The 18,527-nt window shown below is 36.3% G+C and overlaps 2 protein-coding genes across 2 annotated transcripts; one reads left to right on the top strand and one right to left on the bottom strand.

Moving 5' to 3' along the window:
- The first annotated feature begins 7,069 nt into the window (after positions 1-7,069).
- LOC137729016 (potassium channel KAT1-like) lies at positions 7,070-12,114 on the top strand. Its single transcript, XM_068467834.1, has 11 exons — positions 7,070-7,646; positions 7,751-7,966; positions 8,069-8,224; positions 8,327-8,384; positions 8,489-8,806; positions 9,462-9,701; positions 10,187-10,285; positions 10,382-10,414; positions 10,631-10,816; positions 10,914-11,595; positions 11,773-12,114. Exons 1-11 carry the CDS (start codon positions 7,468-7,470, stop codon positions 11,916-11,918), a joined length of 2,313 nt encoding a protein of 770 aa, XP_068323935.1. The 5' UTR covers positions 7,070-7,467; the 3' UTR covers positions 11,919-12,114.
- Positions 12,115-12,253: 139 nt separating this feature from the next.
- Positions 12,254-16,190, bottom strand: LOC137729015 (mannosyl-oligosaccharide 1,2-alpha-mannosidase MNS3-like). The gene is made up of 6 exons (XM_068467833.1): positions 15,883-16,190; positions 14,600-15,549; positions 13,809-14,064; positions 13,029-13,226; positions 12,743-12,891; positions 12,254-12,625 (listed from the first exon to the last, which is right to left on the bottom strand). The coding sequence occupies exons 1-6, from the start codon at positions 15,961-15,963 to the stop codon at positions 12,367-12,369; spliced, it is 1,893 nt and encodes a 630-aa protein (XP_068323934.1). The 5' UTR covers positions 15,964-16,190; the 3' UTR covers positions 12,254-12,366.
- Between the last annotated feature and the right edge of the window lie 2,337 nt (positions 16,191-18,527).

Raw genomic sequence — 18,527 nt, 5'->3', positions numbered from 1 at the left:
CGTTTATTGTACATCGTGCGGTAAAAAATCATTAGGTAACGTTTATGTTTAATTTTAAATAAAAAATCAATATAATTTATGATCACATGATGTACGAAGAATGGATGAGATGTGAGAATTCCTAGTATCCTCACAAAAAGAATTCAGATGAAATCCAAATCCTATTAGTCTATCAAGAATAAATAGGTCCCACCCATGCATAATCTTAAAGGTGTGTACATAATGAACTGAAATGATGTGATTAATTAAAAGGACCACTTCCAATGATAAATTGCTTTTGCTCGGTGAGTGAGACCACTCAGCTTTCCCCAATCCATCTTAATCAAAGATAGCAATTTAGTGAAGATATTGAGATGCCAAATAGTTGATGGCTTTGTGTTGTGTACACACACATGCTGGCAAACTGGCTTACTCAACTAGACAACAACTGCGCCAAAGCATCTATTCTGTATATAATGTCAACTTCAATTCATTAGTTAACAAAAGCATGCATATATATACATGCATGGTTTCCAAAGTCAAAAAAACCCAATTTCAACAGCTCAAACTCAAAATTGCCATTCCAATCTCTCCATGCTACCAAAAACATTCCCTTTTAATACACATATCAACCTCAAACATTCCATTCTCTTCCCTTCTAAACATCTATTGAGCTTCCTAATCATGTACATTCCATATTCCATTAGGGTTCTGGGAATCGAATATATATATAAAATCCACTGTAAATAGTCCATTTATATACACTGACGAAACATATCCTACTCCTAGTAATTAAATGGATAAGTAGATAAGTACGAAATCTCAACCATTAATAACCAAAATGTGGACCATGAAATGATAGGTTCTCACAGGGGAGATCAATCTAGTTGAGTGACAAAGAACCACACTTAAAAGAGCTGTCCGTGATCGATGAGTTTGCATAAACTTTTAGAAGTTGAAGAATCCATCATGCATGCTCTGCTCTGCTCTGCTGCTTCACGGCAGTGTGATCAGTTTGCTTCTGTTTGGTCCCCAATAGCGTACGTCCTGATAATAAACTAGTTAATGGGATACGCTGGCCAATCACTTTAAGTGGTGAGGAACATTTCTATATCATTTTCACTACATCTACAAGATGCAAGTAGCTGCCAACAAACTCTACAACTCTTAACTTATGCATGCATGCATTCATTCATACAATATTATAAATATGGTGTGTATGTGCGCATGCGCAGACATAAACATGATTATACAAATGCATGTGAATGTTCGTATTCTTATGCTCATTGTTTGGCTTAATCTTACACCTACATACATAATGAATCACCTACATATATATAATATTGCAACTAATCTTTTGGGATATAGCAATCATCTATGTACAACTTTATCCCACCACCAAGTTAGGTGACTGCACGATAAAGCTAATGTGATCAATGCGGTGAATTCAATGAAGTTGTCAAGCGAATAATGGAAAGAGTGGAATTTAACACAAAATTTCAAGTGCAGAATTAAATGTTGTTAACTGCTTGAAATTGAATTACTAGTCCTTAATATCAAGAGTCTTATAAAAAAACACATGTTTGGAATTAAAAAAAATGAAAGTCATAAATTTAGGAGGTTGAATAATTTGTATTCAAATGAGATTGTGGAAGATTCATAAATTTATGGAGTTTAATGGAGTTCCATACACTTCATATAAATTTTGGGTGAAATCATTAGAAATATTAAGGGCTGAGGCTTGATTTCTTAAGGCCTAAAAAACACTATCAAATCCTTCTGAATCCATTAAAATCCTTCATCTTTTAAATACTTCAAAATCCAATCGTAATTGAATACATATGAAGTTTTATGAATTACTTTAAAACTCAGAATGAATACACTCAGATTTCCATAAAGTTTTATAGACTCTTTTAAAATATTGATTTTTAAAATCTTGATTGAATACCTTGGTCTTCCATGGATTCATTTAAAATCTTAATTGAATACATGTGAATTTGTAAACTCTTTTAAATTTGTAGTTGAATTCATCTCTGTATATAAGCCTAAAAAATAATAATGGAGGACATATATATATATATATGTATGTATGTATATGTGTGTTTGTGTGTGTGTGTGTGTGTGTGTGTGTGTGTGTGTTTATAATATTAAGATGGAAAGATCACGAGTTAATTAGGTTGAAAGAGGAGAAATATGGTTTAACCTTTGGTCTCGTTGGGGAAGGTGGATACATAAATGAGTCTAATGACTAAGGTTTGGTACACCAGAAAATTACTAAATTGGGGATGGGACAGGTATTATCAACTTCTGATAGGGAGTGCATGATATTTGACCCACATTTGGAAACTCGTGTGCTCTGCGAATTAAGCAAGTTAGGTTTTAGGATCTCTCTCTTATTCTCTAAACTAAAGCAAAAAGCTAGCTATGATCTTTTGTTTTTTTTTTTTTTTGATCTGAATGATCTTTTGTTTAAAGTGTCTAATTAGGAAAGGAACTTGATCCATTCCGTAGGCATCTTAACCTAATTAATTAATTTAATCTGGCCAACTTTACGATTTCAACTCTATGCATGCAAACTAAACCACCAAATATTCCTTTCAAAGAATCTTTCATAAGTTCCAAACATTTAGGTATTTGATTTAATCAACATTGGTGTTCTAGTCAACATGCGTGACCATTTCCAAGACTGCAATCATCAGATCCACAATCTACAGAAATTGAAGACTTAGGTTCTCTATTAATGCAGATGATGATGATGGCTAGCTCCTAATTGATGATTTGGGTAAATTACATTTTACCCCCTTAGGTTGGGGTCGATTTCAATTCTTTATAACATCTTTAAAACATTTCAATTTCATACATTTACTTATCATTTTATTTCAATTTCATACATCCATTAGAAAATCCGTTAAGTGATGACGTGGTGATGACGTGGCTACCAAATTTGTACCATGTGGCAAAAATTATAATTTTTATGCATTTAAAATATTATAATAATTTATCCTATTAAAAAAAATATAAAAATAAAAAGAAACTCATCTTCTTCCTCGAGCACACCCATCCCACCCCACCCCACCCCACCTGTAACCCCACCCCCACCTCCCCAACAACCCCCCACCCCACCCAAAACCCACCCGCAACCCAAAACCCAACCTTGGGTACCAGATATCCGAAAAGGAAGGGGTGCATTGTAGGGGAGGTGGGGGGGGGGAGGGGGTTGCAGGTGGGGTAGGGTGGGGGAAGAAGATTGTTTTTTTTTATTATTATTTTTAATAGGATAAATTATTATAATATTTTAAATGCATAATTAATTATTTTTTTGCCACATGGCACAAATTTGGCAGCCACATCAACACTTAATTGTTTACTTAACGGATTTTCTAACAGATGTATGAAATTAAAATGTTTTAAAGATATTGTAAGGAATTGAAATCGTCCCCAAACCTGAGAGGGTAAAATGTAATTTACCCGAATAATTTGGACGATCCAAACACAACAACTTCAAAGCCGGGGAGATCATAAAATTAAAATAATCTCGAGTTTACGGTTTAGGGTTTAAGATTTTAATGGATTTAGAGTTAACTAGTTGAATGATTAAAATTGACAGCCTAATAACATAAATTGTAACCTATTTAATGATTAAAAATCAGAGTGTGACAAAATAATGTTGAATAATAAAATGTGAACATGTTTGACAAAAAGAAATGTGAACATGAAACACTGATGTGAATAGTAGTGGGCCGATGGTCCCTTTCTAAAATATGAAAATGATGTCATAACGAGTTGCTTACATGGACCCTAATTACTGGGTCGATTTAGTTTTTCAATTCGTGGTATTCATGTGCTACTTAAATAACTGATGTGGAATTTAACTATTGGGCACTGGCCACGCGTCTCTCTGAAATCTTAAGACATAAAATGTGTAGATTGTAAGACAGTACTCTTGCAAAACAACATATATGTATGTGTAAACATCATAATCAACATTCAACACCATTAGCTAGTATATTAGGCACTTAATCGGGTATAATGCTGGAAAGTCCCATAACACTACTTTTTCAAGGACCACATGATGGAGAAGTATTAGCAATCTTAAGATGACCCATCCTTTTTACATATGCATTGGACCACCTAAATTTGCCCTCCATTTTGGCCATTGCCCGTGGCCTCCTAACCATCACGGGAAGAACCAACTTCTTTCTCTCCTTTTGCTTTCTTTTTATTTATTTCCTCTAGTTTTTTTTCAAATTTAAGATTTGTGCTTCATGGTCCATGAAGCGCATGAGTGGTACCAAAAAAGTTCTAACTTGTTATGCGATATGGTTACATGACACGTTTTAACTTTTCATTTCACATACATATACAACCACTCATATATGGTGGAAATCTTCAACAATGAAAGAAAAACGAACCCTTAATCTAGCCAGATCCTAACTTATTTTCTTCTGACGACCCTCATTTGAGCTAACCCTAGAGCTTAATCTAATATATAATGATATTTGGTTGTTAAGGATTGTCTTCCTTAACTCCATCATACCTCACATGGTATTTTGAAATTTTTGGCACAGTGCACCTAATCATTAAGGAGGTTCAATGAGGAAAGAAGCGCACACACACACACACACACACACACACACACACACACACATACAAACACACATAGTCCTTTTCATGGAGGCTTTCCCAAGAAATAAGGATGTCCAATAAGGAGAGAGAGTCCTATAATTGCATATATAAGTAAATTGCTCGACATAGTCACTAACAATGGAAGAGTGGTAGGGTTTCTTCCTAATCATACCCAAAGACGCACGTGGTGCACGTACCTTAATGTTGATGTTGCCCCTTCAACTACAAGGTTGGCTTAGTACTGCAAACACAGCAGGTGGGCTTTCATGCCTATTAAATTATTAATCACATCATCACTAAACCAATGACATGGATTATACTCGTTTTGTATTCGTCTAATTATCGCTTACTTATCTGCTAAAGCTGATGACAAAACTCATTGAAAATGAGAAACATCCCCATCTTTCATATTCAGTTCTATAGTTATTTTGATCCAAAAAATTAGGGTTCTTCACAAACATCCTCATCTTTCATATTTAGTTCTATAGTTATTTTGATCCAAAAAATTAGGGTTCTTCACACATACTCCTTGAAAGGAATCCTACATACACCTAAAACAGTTAAATCCCCATTTTAAAGAAAAATAACCCATGTATACTGATTGTTGTTGCACCAGACTGTTATTTTACTATACGTGCAGACTTTCTTTTTGTCGATTGATTCTGTAACTAAGCTTTTTGGAGAAAAGATAAGGCTAATTAAGCATATTAGCAGTAGTAGTTTATTAATAATTGCAGCCAAGTAAGTTGCGTGGAATAATTTTGATTGAAAAATATGTTGCCTCTTCAACTTTGTTGTTGACAGTCAGTCATGCTTTCTAGGATAAAAACAAGGGGTTTTTGAACTTTAATCATTCAAGAAGACTAAAATTTAATAAAAATCTGGTGCTAGATTAAATATTGATTTTAGTCCTTAATTTGTACTTAATTCAAATTCAAATTCATATTATATTTTTATTTTTATATTTAATAGATAACTTATTTAATGTTATTACTTTAAATTTTAAATTTATTATTATACACATTTTAATTCATTAATTTTATTTAATTTTCTCTAAACGTCCTTATCATAATATATTTTACTAAATTAGTGTACCGAAATGCGCGTACCTAAATATATTGTAGTGAACTAGTGACACATAAGAAAATATGTAAAAACATAAGTGTTCCGAAAATCCCGTACCTAACTATATGATACTAAACTAGTGTACCGAAATGTCGGTACCTAAATACATTATACTAAACTAGTATACCGAAATATCTGTACCTAAACATATTATACTAACCCAATGTACTGAAAAATCTCAACGAAAATATTTTCTTATATAAGATGCTTACCATAATGAGAATTAAAATTTATAATATTTTCATAAAATTTAAATTCATAAAATTATAAATAAAAAATATAGACATTGAATACATATGGTGGCATTAAATAAAGTCTAAGGACTAAAATCAATTTTTAATCTTGTATAAGACATTTTTCTAAATTTCATCTTATTTAGGGATTAAAATATATTTTTCTATAAAAAGGGAACCAACATCCCATATGCCACATTGTGCATCAGCTGGGGCACAAATTTCATGCACTAAGATCTCATGGAGCCAGCAGATCTGCATTGCATGATTGGAGGTTTCCATATGGGAAATTAGCATTATTCTAGATTAACTGATCCTGACCATCCAATAAAACCCTTTTCAATTAATTAATTAATTAAGCCATGATCATCTGTATGTATAATGATCAACATGCAGACCACAAACATTAAACAATTTTTCTTTTTAAAGAAAACCATGAATCAATTAGGCGGTGAAATCGTGTAGTGCTGAAAAAAATTTGGGCCATGCAACTACAAACGGGTCAAAATCAAAGTAGAGACTTGAAAGAAAGGAAGAAAGAAAGAGAGATATAGAGGAATATGGATATATGGCACCAATCCATTTCACTTTTATGGTTCTGATTGAGTTCCATATACAAACAATCTCACTCTTAGCCTCTTACTATTGAATATGAAGGGAGCTGAATAATCATGATCTAGTTAATTAAAAAGAAAAATTGAGTTTTTGTTTCTTGGATTGTTTAACCACCTCTTTAAAAAATCTCCTATTAGTCCACGTGGAATATATGAATTGAGTTAAAACATTCCCGAGAAAACTTATGTGGGACTATTCTTTAGTAACAGTATAGAGTGAATATATATCACAAAACTTAAACATATGTTATCTTTTAACTAGACTTTTTTTACAACTTTATATTGTCATGTGGCAGGAACAGCCTCACCAAACTTTTCTCACATTTCTAACAGTTTGAAATGAAAACCGAAAACCAAAAATGCACCAATGTCATAACATGCTTAAAACCCAATTGAAATCGGTCCTTGCTGAGCATCCTCTTGGAGCACAACTTCACATGTATCAATGATGGAGCTCCCACCAACCCCACCTTTATACAACAAGAACCACCATTACCATCTTCTCTGCTTCTCTCACTCACTCCAGAACATATCCGCAGCTGCAGCAGCATTACACAAATTAAGCTGCTCATGTCTGCCACTTCGTCAGCCCCCTCTCAACTTGTTCGTTTTGTGTTCACGTTTCTCTCTTCCATCCTTTACCTCTCCTCTTGTTCCCTACTCCCTTTTCCACCCGTAACCACCCGCACAACTTAAGCTTCCAGCATATTCGTTTAAAAGCAGATATGTCACAAGCGAACGGCGAAACTACCCGGAAAGCAACAAGGGAAGCTGCAGTGCCAAGTGTCCTTACTATTATTAATAACTCTTTTCTCACAAGATTTTTACCAACCTCAAAAATCTTGTAGCTATCTAGTTAGCGAAAACCCTTTTCTCGAACACAGAAAAAAATGACGTTTTCGTGCACGAAAAACTTCTTCCGGAGGTTCTGTATTGATGAATACCAAATGGACACTGTTGCTCAGAGCAGCTTCCTCTCTACTGATCTTCTGCCTTCCCTTGGAGCCAGAATCAACCAGTCTACTAAGCTCAGGAAATACATTATATCGCCGTATAATCCTCGTTACAGGTGATGATCATCTTGCCTTGCCACACTGCTATTCCAAGGTTAACTGTTAGTAAAACTTCTACAACTCATCAATTCATGCCCCTTATGTGATCCTCATTTTTCAGGGCTTGGGGGATGCTACTTGTTCTTCTAGTCATCTACTCAGCGTGGATTTGCCCATTTGAGTTTGCATTTCTGCCTTACAAGCGGGATGCTCTTTTCGTCATTGACAACATTGTCAACGGCTTCTTTGGCATTGACATCATCCTCACTTTCTTTGTTGCCTATCTCGACAGCCGCTCTTACCTTCTTGTTGACAATCCAAAGCAAATCGCAATGAGGTGCGTAAAAGGCTTCATTCTGGTTCAAAACATCCAACATATATGTTTTGATTTCTGTGCAAGAAATAACCCTTTCTTCTTTCGCACAATACAACCAAACAGGTACTTATCAACCTGGTTTCTTTTCGACGTGTGCTCCACTGCACCATTTCAGTCTATTAGCCTCCTCTTGACAAATCACAGCAGCGAACTTGAGTTTAAAGTACTCAATATGCTCCGCCTCTGGCGCCTCCGACGAGTCAGCTCCCTCTTTGCAAGGTCCATCCTCCTTCACCTTTGTCTTTTGTCCAAACTTTCCAATTGTCATAAAACTATCAGAATACACACACAAACTTACAAACCGATTTCTGTTGACTTCAGACTGGAGAAGGACATCCGATTTAACTACTTCTGGATTCGCTGCACGAAGCTCATTTCTGTAAGCCCCGAAAAACCCCATAAGCGCATCACAATTCTTGTCATTTTTCTCTTCACCAATTCGAACTTGGGTGGCATCAAAACTTGTGTCCTGTCAAATTTCAGGTTACCCTTTTCGCAGTGCACTGCGCAGGATGCTTCAACTATCTGATCGCAGATCGGTATCCTGACCCGAAAAGAACATGGATCGGCGCTGTGTACCCGGATTTCAAACAAGATAGTCTCTGGAATAGATATGTTACTTCAATCTACTGGTCAATCACAACGCTAACCACCACTGGCTATGGAGATCTGCATGCTGAGAACCCTAGAGAGATGCTGTTTGATATTTTCTACATGCTTTTCAACTTGGGATTGACATCTTACCTCATTGGAAACATGACAAATCTTGTAGTTCACTGGACCAGCAGAACCAGAATCTTTGTAAGTTTTTCTCCTCCTTTCGGCTCTTTGGTTTTTAATACAGCAAATAAATAGATCAGTACCTTCCGGGGGAGGTTTCTACTTCTGAATGGACCAAAATAAACCCCCAGTCGCAATCAAAGTTTTAGAAAAGGTCCCCATGGCCATATATTGCCTGCAGAAAGACTTGGAAATGTTTCCTTTGTATCCTCTCTTGCTACCCCACGTTTTGAAAGTGTTTCTTCAAACCCTAACCTAACTCATAAAAAATATTAATTATTAGTAGTTATATGTCCCCAATCTCCATGGGACAAATATACACCTCTAGTTTTCATATATTACTCAAACCGAAAGAAAAAATCTTGGGTGTCACCGGTGATATACACCCATGTGAGTGTCTCACTATCTCTATTCTTTTGAGGGGGATCTAATTCTTTTCCCACTCATCGGTTATCTATTCATTGAGTGACCTAACTCCCTGAAACTTCTCCACTGCGGTCGGGTGGAACCCAGACGGCTGGTGGATCAATGGTGAGCTGTTAAGGAATGTGAGATACTTGCATGAGCGTATAACCTCAGCGATAAGGCAAAATCTTTCCGCACCGAGAAACGCTACTAGTTTCTACCCATAATACACCTATATTAATTGTGTTTTCTTTGGTTTTGGTGTTGATAGAGGGACACAGTGAGAGCTGCATCAGAATTTGCAGCAAGAAACGACTTGCCCCCAACGATTCAAGACCAGATGTTGTCACACATATGCCTCAAGTTTAAGACAGAAGGACTGAAACAGCAAGAGACCTTAAATGGTCTCCCGAAAGCCCTTCGTTCCAGCATTGCCCAACATCTCTTCTTCCCCGTCGTTCAAAACATCTACCTCTTTCAAGGAGTTTCTCATGATTTCCTCTTTCAATTGGTAAAATCATCACATTGACTTATAATTATTCTCACCGAGTAACGTTATTCAGATACAAAACGGACCATATTGCTGACACTCTCACATATAGAAGTGGGTCTCGATGATAGGGCTCACCTGTATTAGATAGTTTGTCGACAATAGTGTGTCTCAACATTTTATTGTTTATCGGCTTTTTAGTTGCAATGGTTATTGAGATTGACATAACTACTTGCTTTGATCCTTGAAATTGAAAATCGATAGAAGTGGTTTCTGAGTTTGTCCACTGTACATTAATTTTATTACGTGAAAAATCTATCAATATCCTTATTAAGTGAAGGGGTTGGTTTGATAAAAATACCCTTGAAAAATGGTCATGTGGTCATTTATGTGACAATTTAACAAGAATAATTGTCACAACAATATTACCAGATTTTTCACGGACAAATTTTGATAAAAAGCCTTGTTTATCTCAAGATGCTAAAACCATGTATTCTCTTATTAAGGTTTCAGAAATAGATGCAGAGTATTTTCCACCCAAGGAAGATGTAATTCTGCAAAACGAGGCTCCGACCGATCTTTATATACTGGTTTCCGGTGCAGCGGTGAGCCGGCTTAACTCTTACCTCTTACATTATCTCGTAACATTCTTAAAAATGCTTTCTGACATGGAGTTCAATCGGAAAAATTCATGGTTGCAGGATCTGGTGTCCAGTGTTGATGGGCAAGATCAAGTAAGTCACGCATACATATGTAAACAGACCCTTCCAAAAACGGGATCCCATTTTGCGGGATGTGAGAGGCCCGTTGACCGGAAATACACTCTCGGGTCGACTGGCTCTGACATCCTGCAAATGCGAACTTGATTCTTACTATTGAACATTTCAATGTGCTATGTGAAATCGGAGTACATGTAGGAGTTAATATCTGACTTGACATACTCTAAACAGTTCATACGAAAGGCAACTGCGGGGGATACTTTGGGAGAAATCGGAGTATTATGTCATAGGCCACAGCCTTTCACCGTTCGGACAACCGAACTTTCCCAGATATTACGACTCCGCAAAAGTTCACTCATGAACACCATAGAAGCAAATAAGGACGACGAGCAAATTATCATGAACAACATTTTTCTGGTACCGAAACAAAATTGTTTTCGAAAAAATGTACATGCAGTCATGCACACCACCCTTCTCTTCCAAAGACTTATATTTTCCGTACTCTACTTTACAGAAACTGAAGGAACAAGAAGGGTTGGGCTGTGAACATCCACATACCGAAGGATGCTGTTCTTGCGCTGGATGTAAAGACAACTCACGTCAAGATCCATCAATGGAGGAAGCAAGGAACGACTTGTTTACAGGTTCAGAGGCTACAAAAAAGAGCGAAATATGCAGAGCTGATAATTCAACGAGATGTGCAATGGATGTCTGCATGATGGCTGAGGATGGCCAAACAGCTCTTCACACTGCTGTTCATCGGGGACATCTGGAAATGGTCAAAATTTTGGTCGAAGGAGGAGCAAATGTAAACAAACCAGATGCTAGAGGATGGACGCCGAAAGATCTAGCACAACAGCAAGGAAACAAGAGCATAACTGACCTATTACGAAGATATGAGAATAGAACAGATGAACATAGAATAGAGTTTATTGAACCGGAAACATCTGAAATAACCAGGAATTGTAAAGGAAATTCCAAAAGACACGAGGGTGCCCAATTTTCCCACTCTCACCAGAGAAAAGTACCCATTAAGTCCTACCCGAGCAATTCTATCCCTGATAGAGAACGGATGAGATCAATCAACAAGAGAGTAACTATCCACATGCATTTTCAAAATGGAAGTGCATTGGAGAGGCAGCTTGCGAAGTTAATAATCCTACCTGATTCGATGGAAGAGCTTCTCAGAGTGGCTGGTAAGCTTTCTTTTTCTTACCTAAAAAAGCACATTTAGACAAATCTAAATTTAAAGTTCTTATAGGTTAGACAACATTCAACGGATTAAAGCCAAAATTGAATGTTAAAAACATACCTTGAGCAGAATCAAACATACCGTAACAGCATAGTTGGTCTCCCTCTTTATGACATTGCAGGTGAGAAGTTCGAAGGATACAAACCTACAAAAGTCGTTAATGAAGAAAATGCAGAAATAGATGACATAAGTGTTGTCCGAGATGGTGATCACCTGTATCTTCTTCACAACGACTATAATAATATGAATATAACTTGTACCTTTTAGGCAATGTATAATAAGATAGGAACATAAATTTTGATGTGACTACACCAGTTGAACATTTTAGTTCCCCGAAGCCAGTAATGCTACTGGAGAAGTAAGAAAGTGCACTACAGAATATGGCCCTTGATACTTTCGATGGGTAAACCCCATCAGGTAATTAATCAAAATTGTAAAATAGCACGAACTACATATTTCAATCTTCTCATTCTTCTCCAGCTCTTGTATCTTTATCACGTAGAAGAATCACCGATGAGTTGCACAAGAAAAGAAACGAACTAAGCCGCCTCTAAAACTTCAACCAGGGTATTTACTGTCTTCCGGAATCAGATATACTCTATAAACATGCATGAAACACCAGTGAGTCTGAAAAAGCACATTTGCGCCTGCTACCGTATAATTTGTCCATACATACTTTCCTTCCTTTGAATCGATGCTTTAATGCAACAAAGTTTTATCCCCTTTTGGCAGTGCCTTCAATTGGAATAGGATGAGCTTCTGTGTTAAAAACAAATTTATCCAATGGAATAACAGAACTATCTCCAAACAGCAAGTACAAGTACTTCAGAGTCTCGCCCAAAAAGAACGTCTCCATCTTGTCTCTTTTATGAGGAGGAACTGAAGTTACATCATCCAAAGAACTGTATCCACCAGTGTCAACCCTTGTATATTTCTCAAATGCTTCGAAAATCTGCCAACCCCATTCACGATATCTGCAATGTTCAAGTATATAAGTGAAAAGTGCTCCAAGAGGGGATATCAACCTATGCGTGTGTTATTTAAGGGGGAATAAAACTCATGGATACATAAGAAAGAAAGTAAAAGCATACTTTGGATCTTCCGTGATCCGGTACAATACAAACAATGATTCCACAGTTTCAGGACGCAAGAGATTATGACGATCAGCAGGTTTGATGATTATGTCATTCATATATTGAGAACTCTTGTTACCACCGTCAAGACCTCCTTCAGAAAATTCCTGCTTCAATAAGAGAAATTGTCTAAGTCCCTCCATTGAACATAGAGAGTAGAAAGTTGAAAAGGCTTAAAAACACCCCAAAAAAAATAAAAAAAAAACTGACGTATCTCAATAGCTCAAGTAGAACCAAAACTAACCTCTGTATGGAAGTAAGCAATTTCTGGAGCAAGACCAGTAGAGGTTACTGAATACATTTCAAAGCATGTTTTAGCCAGATCTTCTGCGAGTTTCAAATTTTCCAGGTCCTCAAAGTTAAGCATATTATTTCTCATTGCTTTTTCCTTGGTAAGGCCTTTCGTGGCACCGAGTGCAAGAGTGCCAGGCAAGAAACATACCTGCAAAAGGCAGTACGAAATGTCATATTAAGACCCATTTCCGAAAGAGCAAGGATGATGATCATCATTCTAGTGACAGGTAAGTGCTTTTCCAGGATACACAAAAAGCTAAACATACATGTATGTTGTGGTTGTGCAAAATACTTACAACTAGAAAGAATATAAAGTTAAATATTGACAGTCAGTTTAAATTAAGTTAGAAGGTTTCACAAAACAGGATGACGACAGAATTCACCATCACAATTTTTAGTGGACTGTTTCCTGATAATAATGGGTAATTAATTTATCACTTCTTGTTTCCTAATGTAGAAAACAAAGAGATTGTTATTGAATTGCTTTCTCGTATATAATCCCAACACGAATCCTTAAACACAATAAGCAAATCAATTCATAAAGCTAGATGTCAAAACCATGATTAAGTATATTCAATGCCACCTGCACGTCACCGTCCTATGTGGAGCAACATGATGTCCAACTAGTCAAACTTTTCCTTTACTGACTTAGAACTTATAGCAAAAATTAACGAAGGCTAGTTAACTTATAAGTTATCTAAATGCCAAAGATTTGTGAAGTATAACATACCAGGTGATCCATTTTGGGACTAAAAGAACTATCAGCTCCGAAAGGCAATTCCCCAACAAAAACCAATCCATTCGGGATTGATTTCCGAACAAGAAGGTGTCTGACACCTTTCATTGCTTCCTCGTACATATCATGGAGATACGTAAAATTACTTTCCCGATTTTTCTGAAGCCAAACTTTCAGTAGGTATTCATAGTAGCTGTCACCACGAGATCCCAGTCTTATATTTTCTCCACTAAACTCACCAGTTCTAGGGCTGCAGGCAGTATAGACAACATCAACAATTAAATAGATGGTAAATTAATAAACAAAGAGAAAATCAATAAGACATGGGAGACGCTGACTACACATTGTCCAGAAACAGAAGACGAAGAGATAATTTTACTGCTGAAGCTATTACGTCTATGTCAAACATCCAAAACTCCATTTGATGTTGCAGTTATATGTAGGCTACATGAAATCAACTAGTTGAGCAATTCTCATAAAGAACAAAGAAGTACACTCTTACATATGTTTCGCTCTTAGATAAGAAATAGAGGATCCTTTTCATATTCCCAGCTCTACATTTATATTTCCATGACCCAACTATATAAATGTTTCAATCAACCTACATATGAAAAAGATTATCATCGTTCGAGAAAAGTATTAATCATTTTCTGCAGCGTTAATGACACAGAAAAGCTCTCCTCAGTACAAGGAAAATGTCAACATGACGCTAGACTTATAAACAAGAATTAAGAAATTGAAAAGAATAATGATTCAAGTATTAGAATAATATTTCAGACTCATACCTTATAAATATGGGTACCAGTCCCTCCACCTTAGGTAGAGTCTTTATGTGTTCCAAGACCCTCATAGATTCCACAGTGTACTTTGGATCACCAGAAACTGAACTTAAATAATTGAACTCAAGCTGCAAACTAGACACTTCTGAAGTACTACTACGACCATCAGGAGCTGGATGCGCTGAGGGATCTCGAAGAACAACATCACCAAAGGGAATAGCAGTTGGACTGGAAGTAAAACCAGCTAGTAGACGGTCAGCCAAGTTCTTAGCAGTTTCTAGATAAACAACTGGCTTAGGTCCTTTATGTGTCGAGTCCATCCCATTTTCCACAGAACTCAGATGATATGCACTCAAAAGACCACCCAAAACACGTATTGTAGTTTCAAATAAATTGACTTGGCTAGTTTGATTAATCTTATTTGAAAGGTGTGTTTCAATCCAGAAACCAGCTTCAGAAACAACTTTGTCAGCACCCATTATCATCGCAGTATCAAGGCCATCCACAATAGTTGCACCTAGACCACCTAACCCATCAACACCCCGCTTGCTCACTGGCATCAACTCATCATAACCCATTGCATACTTTTTATATCCTGACCACGCATGAATAAATGCCTTCTTCACATTTTGTTGCCTAGCTATCCATTTCAAGTCAGAATTTAACTTCCTATGATCAAGACCAGTGTTACCACGACTACCTTTTACGTCAGGCGGCAACTGAGGAGGAAGCCTTGGAGGCTTTCGGAAAATATTTCCAAACCTAATGCCGCCACTCGTAATGTGCTCATACGTACCATTCTTACTACCTTTCACTAATCCATCAGTGGTGGGACTTGTATGTGTGAGCATAAGATACGCTACACCGAATATCATTAGTAAAAGTAGAAACTTTCCCGTACTACAACTCATACAATGATTCTTTACGTTACTGGTGTGCAAGTTTTGAGTTATCACCTGGGAAACAAGAAACAGAAACTTAATTGGTTTAACAGGATAATTAGAAAGCAAAAGAATTTACAACAGAGATATGAAAATTTGAGAAAATAAGGGTTTAAATGTGATTATGTTCATAAATTTAGCTATTAAATTCGTCCATAAGCAAATTGAAAGTTGAAAAATGAAATTTGAAAACAGGGAGCATCATAAATGTATTAATCTCCAGAATGTAAGATAATTAAAATTTCAGGTCTATGAAAAGACAATAAATTCAATCAATTTGCAGAACTAATCGCGATCAATCATGAATCGGAGTTGGAGAAAATGGAAGAGAGCTGAGGAATGGAAGACCTTGAAGAAGGAGCGATGGCGGAACTTGGCGTTGTCGTAGTGGACATCTTTCTTGGAGTAAGGTAGAGACTTGGACGACATGATCGATCCGATCGTCGTCGCCGCCGCCTTAAGGTTCCGTTCTCAGTCCTCAGCTCCGCCTCTAATCGGGGGCTGAGAAGCGCCGTGCGGCGGATTGGATCGAAATCCCGCGGGAACCTGATTTCGCGAGAAAATGAGGGAGAACGTTGGATTTCGGTTTTTGGGTTTTGTGACAATTGGGGGCGCGGAATTGGATTCGCGGGAATGTTAAGACTGCCGATTAGCGTTCGTTCCTTCTCTCTCCAGTTTTTTGCTCACCAGTGTGCTTAGAGAGAGAGAGAGAGAGAGAGAGAGAGAGAGAGAGTTAATTTTGCTCAGTCAATTTGGGTCAATGAGAATGAAATGTATTTGGGTTTTTTTTATGGGCACTTTAAATAGGACTGGAAAAAAAATACCAAAAATCCCAAACCGAACAGAAAAATTCCAAAAATCGAACTGAAAAAATCCTAAACTGAAAATCTCAAAAATTTCGGTACCCAATACCGAACCGATCTCAAGTTTTTGGGATTTCGGTAATCCCGAATTGAACCGAAAAATATATATATTATTTAATTTTTAAATATATATTTAGAATTTTAATAGCTGTCGGATTCTGTTGAGATTTAATCTCAACTGTTGAATACAAATCAAACATAGAATTTCTATTGATTCCTTCAGATTCTTGGAACTTTGTTCCATTGAGAAGCGATGAATGCCTGCCAATTTATGCTGAACATGAAAACATTAGATAATGCAGGAGTATGTTGAGTAGACTTTCCTCTTCTCTATTTCTAAACGTTTTCCACTTAACATCATTTTAGTAGCTTAAGCACAATTGATTGGGTTGAACCAATGAATTTCACACTTTAATGATATTGCATAATGAAATTGAAAGGGCCTTCTTCCCCTTAATTATCAAAATTGAATGTTCTTAATGATGCTTGAAACATAGATTAACAAGGTTGCTGTCTTTCCTGATGTGCAGTGCAGATTTGCAATATATATACATGATTTTCCACTGCACAGCCAAGATATGCTGTGCAGATTTGCAATATATACATGATTTCCCATTGCACAACCACATCTAAATTTTGATAAAGCCGAAAAGCCCAAAAATATTTCGGGATTCCCGAAAATTCGGTTTGGGATCGGTCTTAAAATGGAAATCCTGAAAATTTCGGTTTGGGAATTGGGACTAAGGTTTCGGTTCGGTATCTCATAACGAACCACCCCTAACTTTAATGAAAAGTTTTCGGTACTCTTCATTTTAACGAAAAATCACATTTTTACACTAAAAAGTCAATCCTGGTACTATTCATTTTACCCTTTATTTTGTTCTTATCATTAAAACTCAAAGTTTTCAAGCCTTTTTCATTAGTTTTTCCTTTTTTTATTCATGTATTATTTGGTCATATGATGTGCGTTATGTCTATTCCATTAATTTATATAATGTGTCTGTTGTATTTTAAAAAGAGAATTTTAACGAAAAACTCCTAATACTGTTCATTTTAACAAAAAATCATATTTTTACACTAAATAGTCAATATTGGTACTATTCACTTTACTCTTTATTTTGTCCTTATCGTTAAAACTTAAAGTTTTCAAGCTATTTTCATTAGTTTTCTCTTTTTAAAATGATAGTTAGGAAAATCAATTTTTTTAGAATAAATTTGTAAAATATGTGATGTTTTATCAATCGAAAATAAGCATGTTAATCAACAATTCAATCATCACCAATTACGTCATGTGATTTATAAAATATAATTTAAATATATGGTTTCCCTATTATTATAAAAAAAAATAGTATGTCTACTTGTCAAAGAGATGTTTCAGTGTGTAGGGAATGTGGCTTAATATACCAGTGTAATAATACAATTAGTTGGAATATTTTTTTTTTTTTAAGTTTCCAACCATTGTATTATACCACCACTTAGTGCACCAGCCCATGTGTCTCACATACTAAAAAACTTCTCGTCTCTTACACCCGAACTTGAATTATCTTCTTGGTAGTTTATATTGTTGTTTTGTCAAAGCCAAAAACAGCTAATGAATTGCCAACGAGGGTTGGGTCAATTGGTAAGGTTTATGTCTTCTAAGTCACCCAACTAAAGTTCAAGTCGTGCAAGCGGTTCGTTGATGCGCGATTTGTGTACGTAAATCCATATAAGTAGCAATTGATAGTTTGGTGTCACGCGTAAGTCCTTTTGACTTGAAATTGTGTGTATATTCTGCCACTGATTATGAGAGTAACAAATCTTTCCTAAAACGCAAACCAACTAAAGCTCGCTAATGAATTCAAAAAATGGAGTTTTGTAAATGGGAACCAGATCCCCTTCGGACCCTTTGAAACTGAGCTTCCTGACCAAGGGATCCAGGGTATTGAAATTTGATCAAACAGCTACAAACAGGGGCCCTTATAAAATTTATAATAATTGTAGCCGTTTGATCAAATCTTAACGACTCGGATCCCTTGGTCAGGAGACTCAGTTTGCAAGGATCCGGAGGGGATCCGGTTCTTTGTAAATGGGTTTAAGAATCTAATTACCCGCACCCGATATAACCCTAAACAAAAAACGAAAAAATAT

This window comes from Pyrus communis, chromosome 3 (assembly GCF_963583255.1).
Source record: "Pyrus communis chromosome 3, drPyrComm1.1, whole genome shotgun sequence".
Lineage (NCBI taxonomy): Eukaryota > Viridiplantae > Streptophyta > Magnoliopsida > Rosales > Rosaceae > Pyrus > Pyrus communis.
Note: the sequence above shows the minus strand (reverse complement) of the source record. Positions and strands in the feature narration are given on the sequence as shown.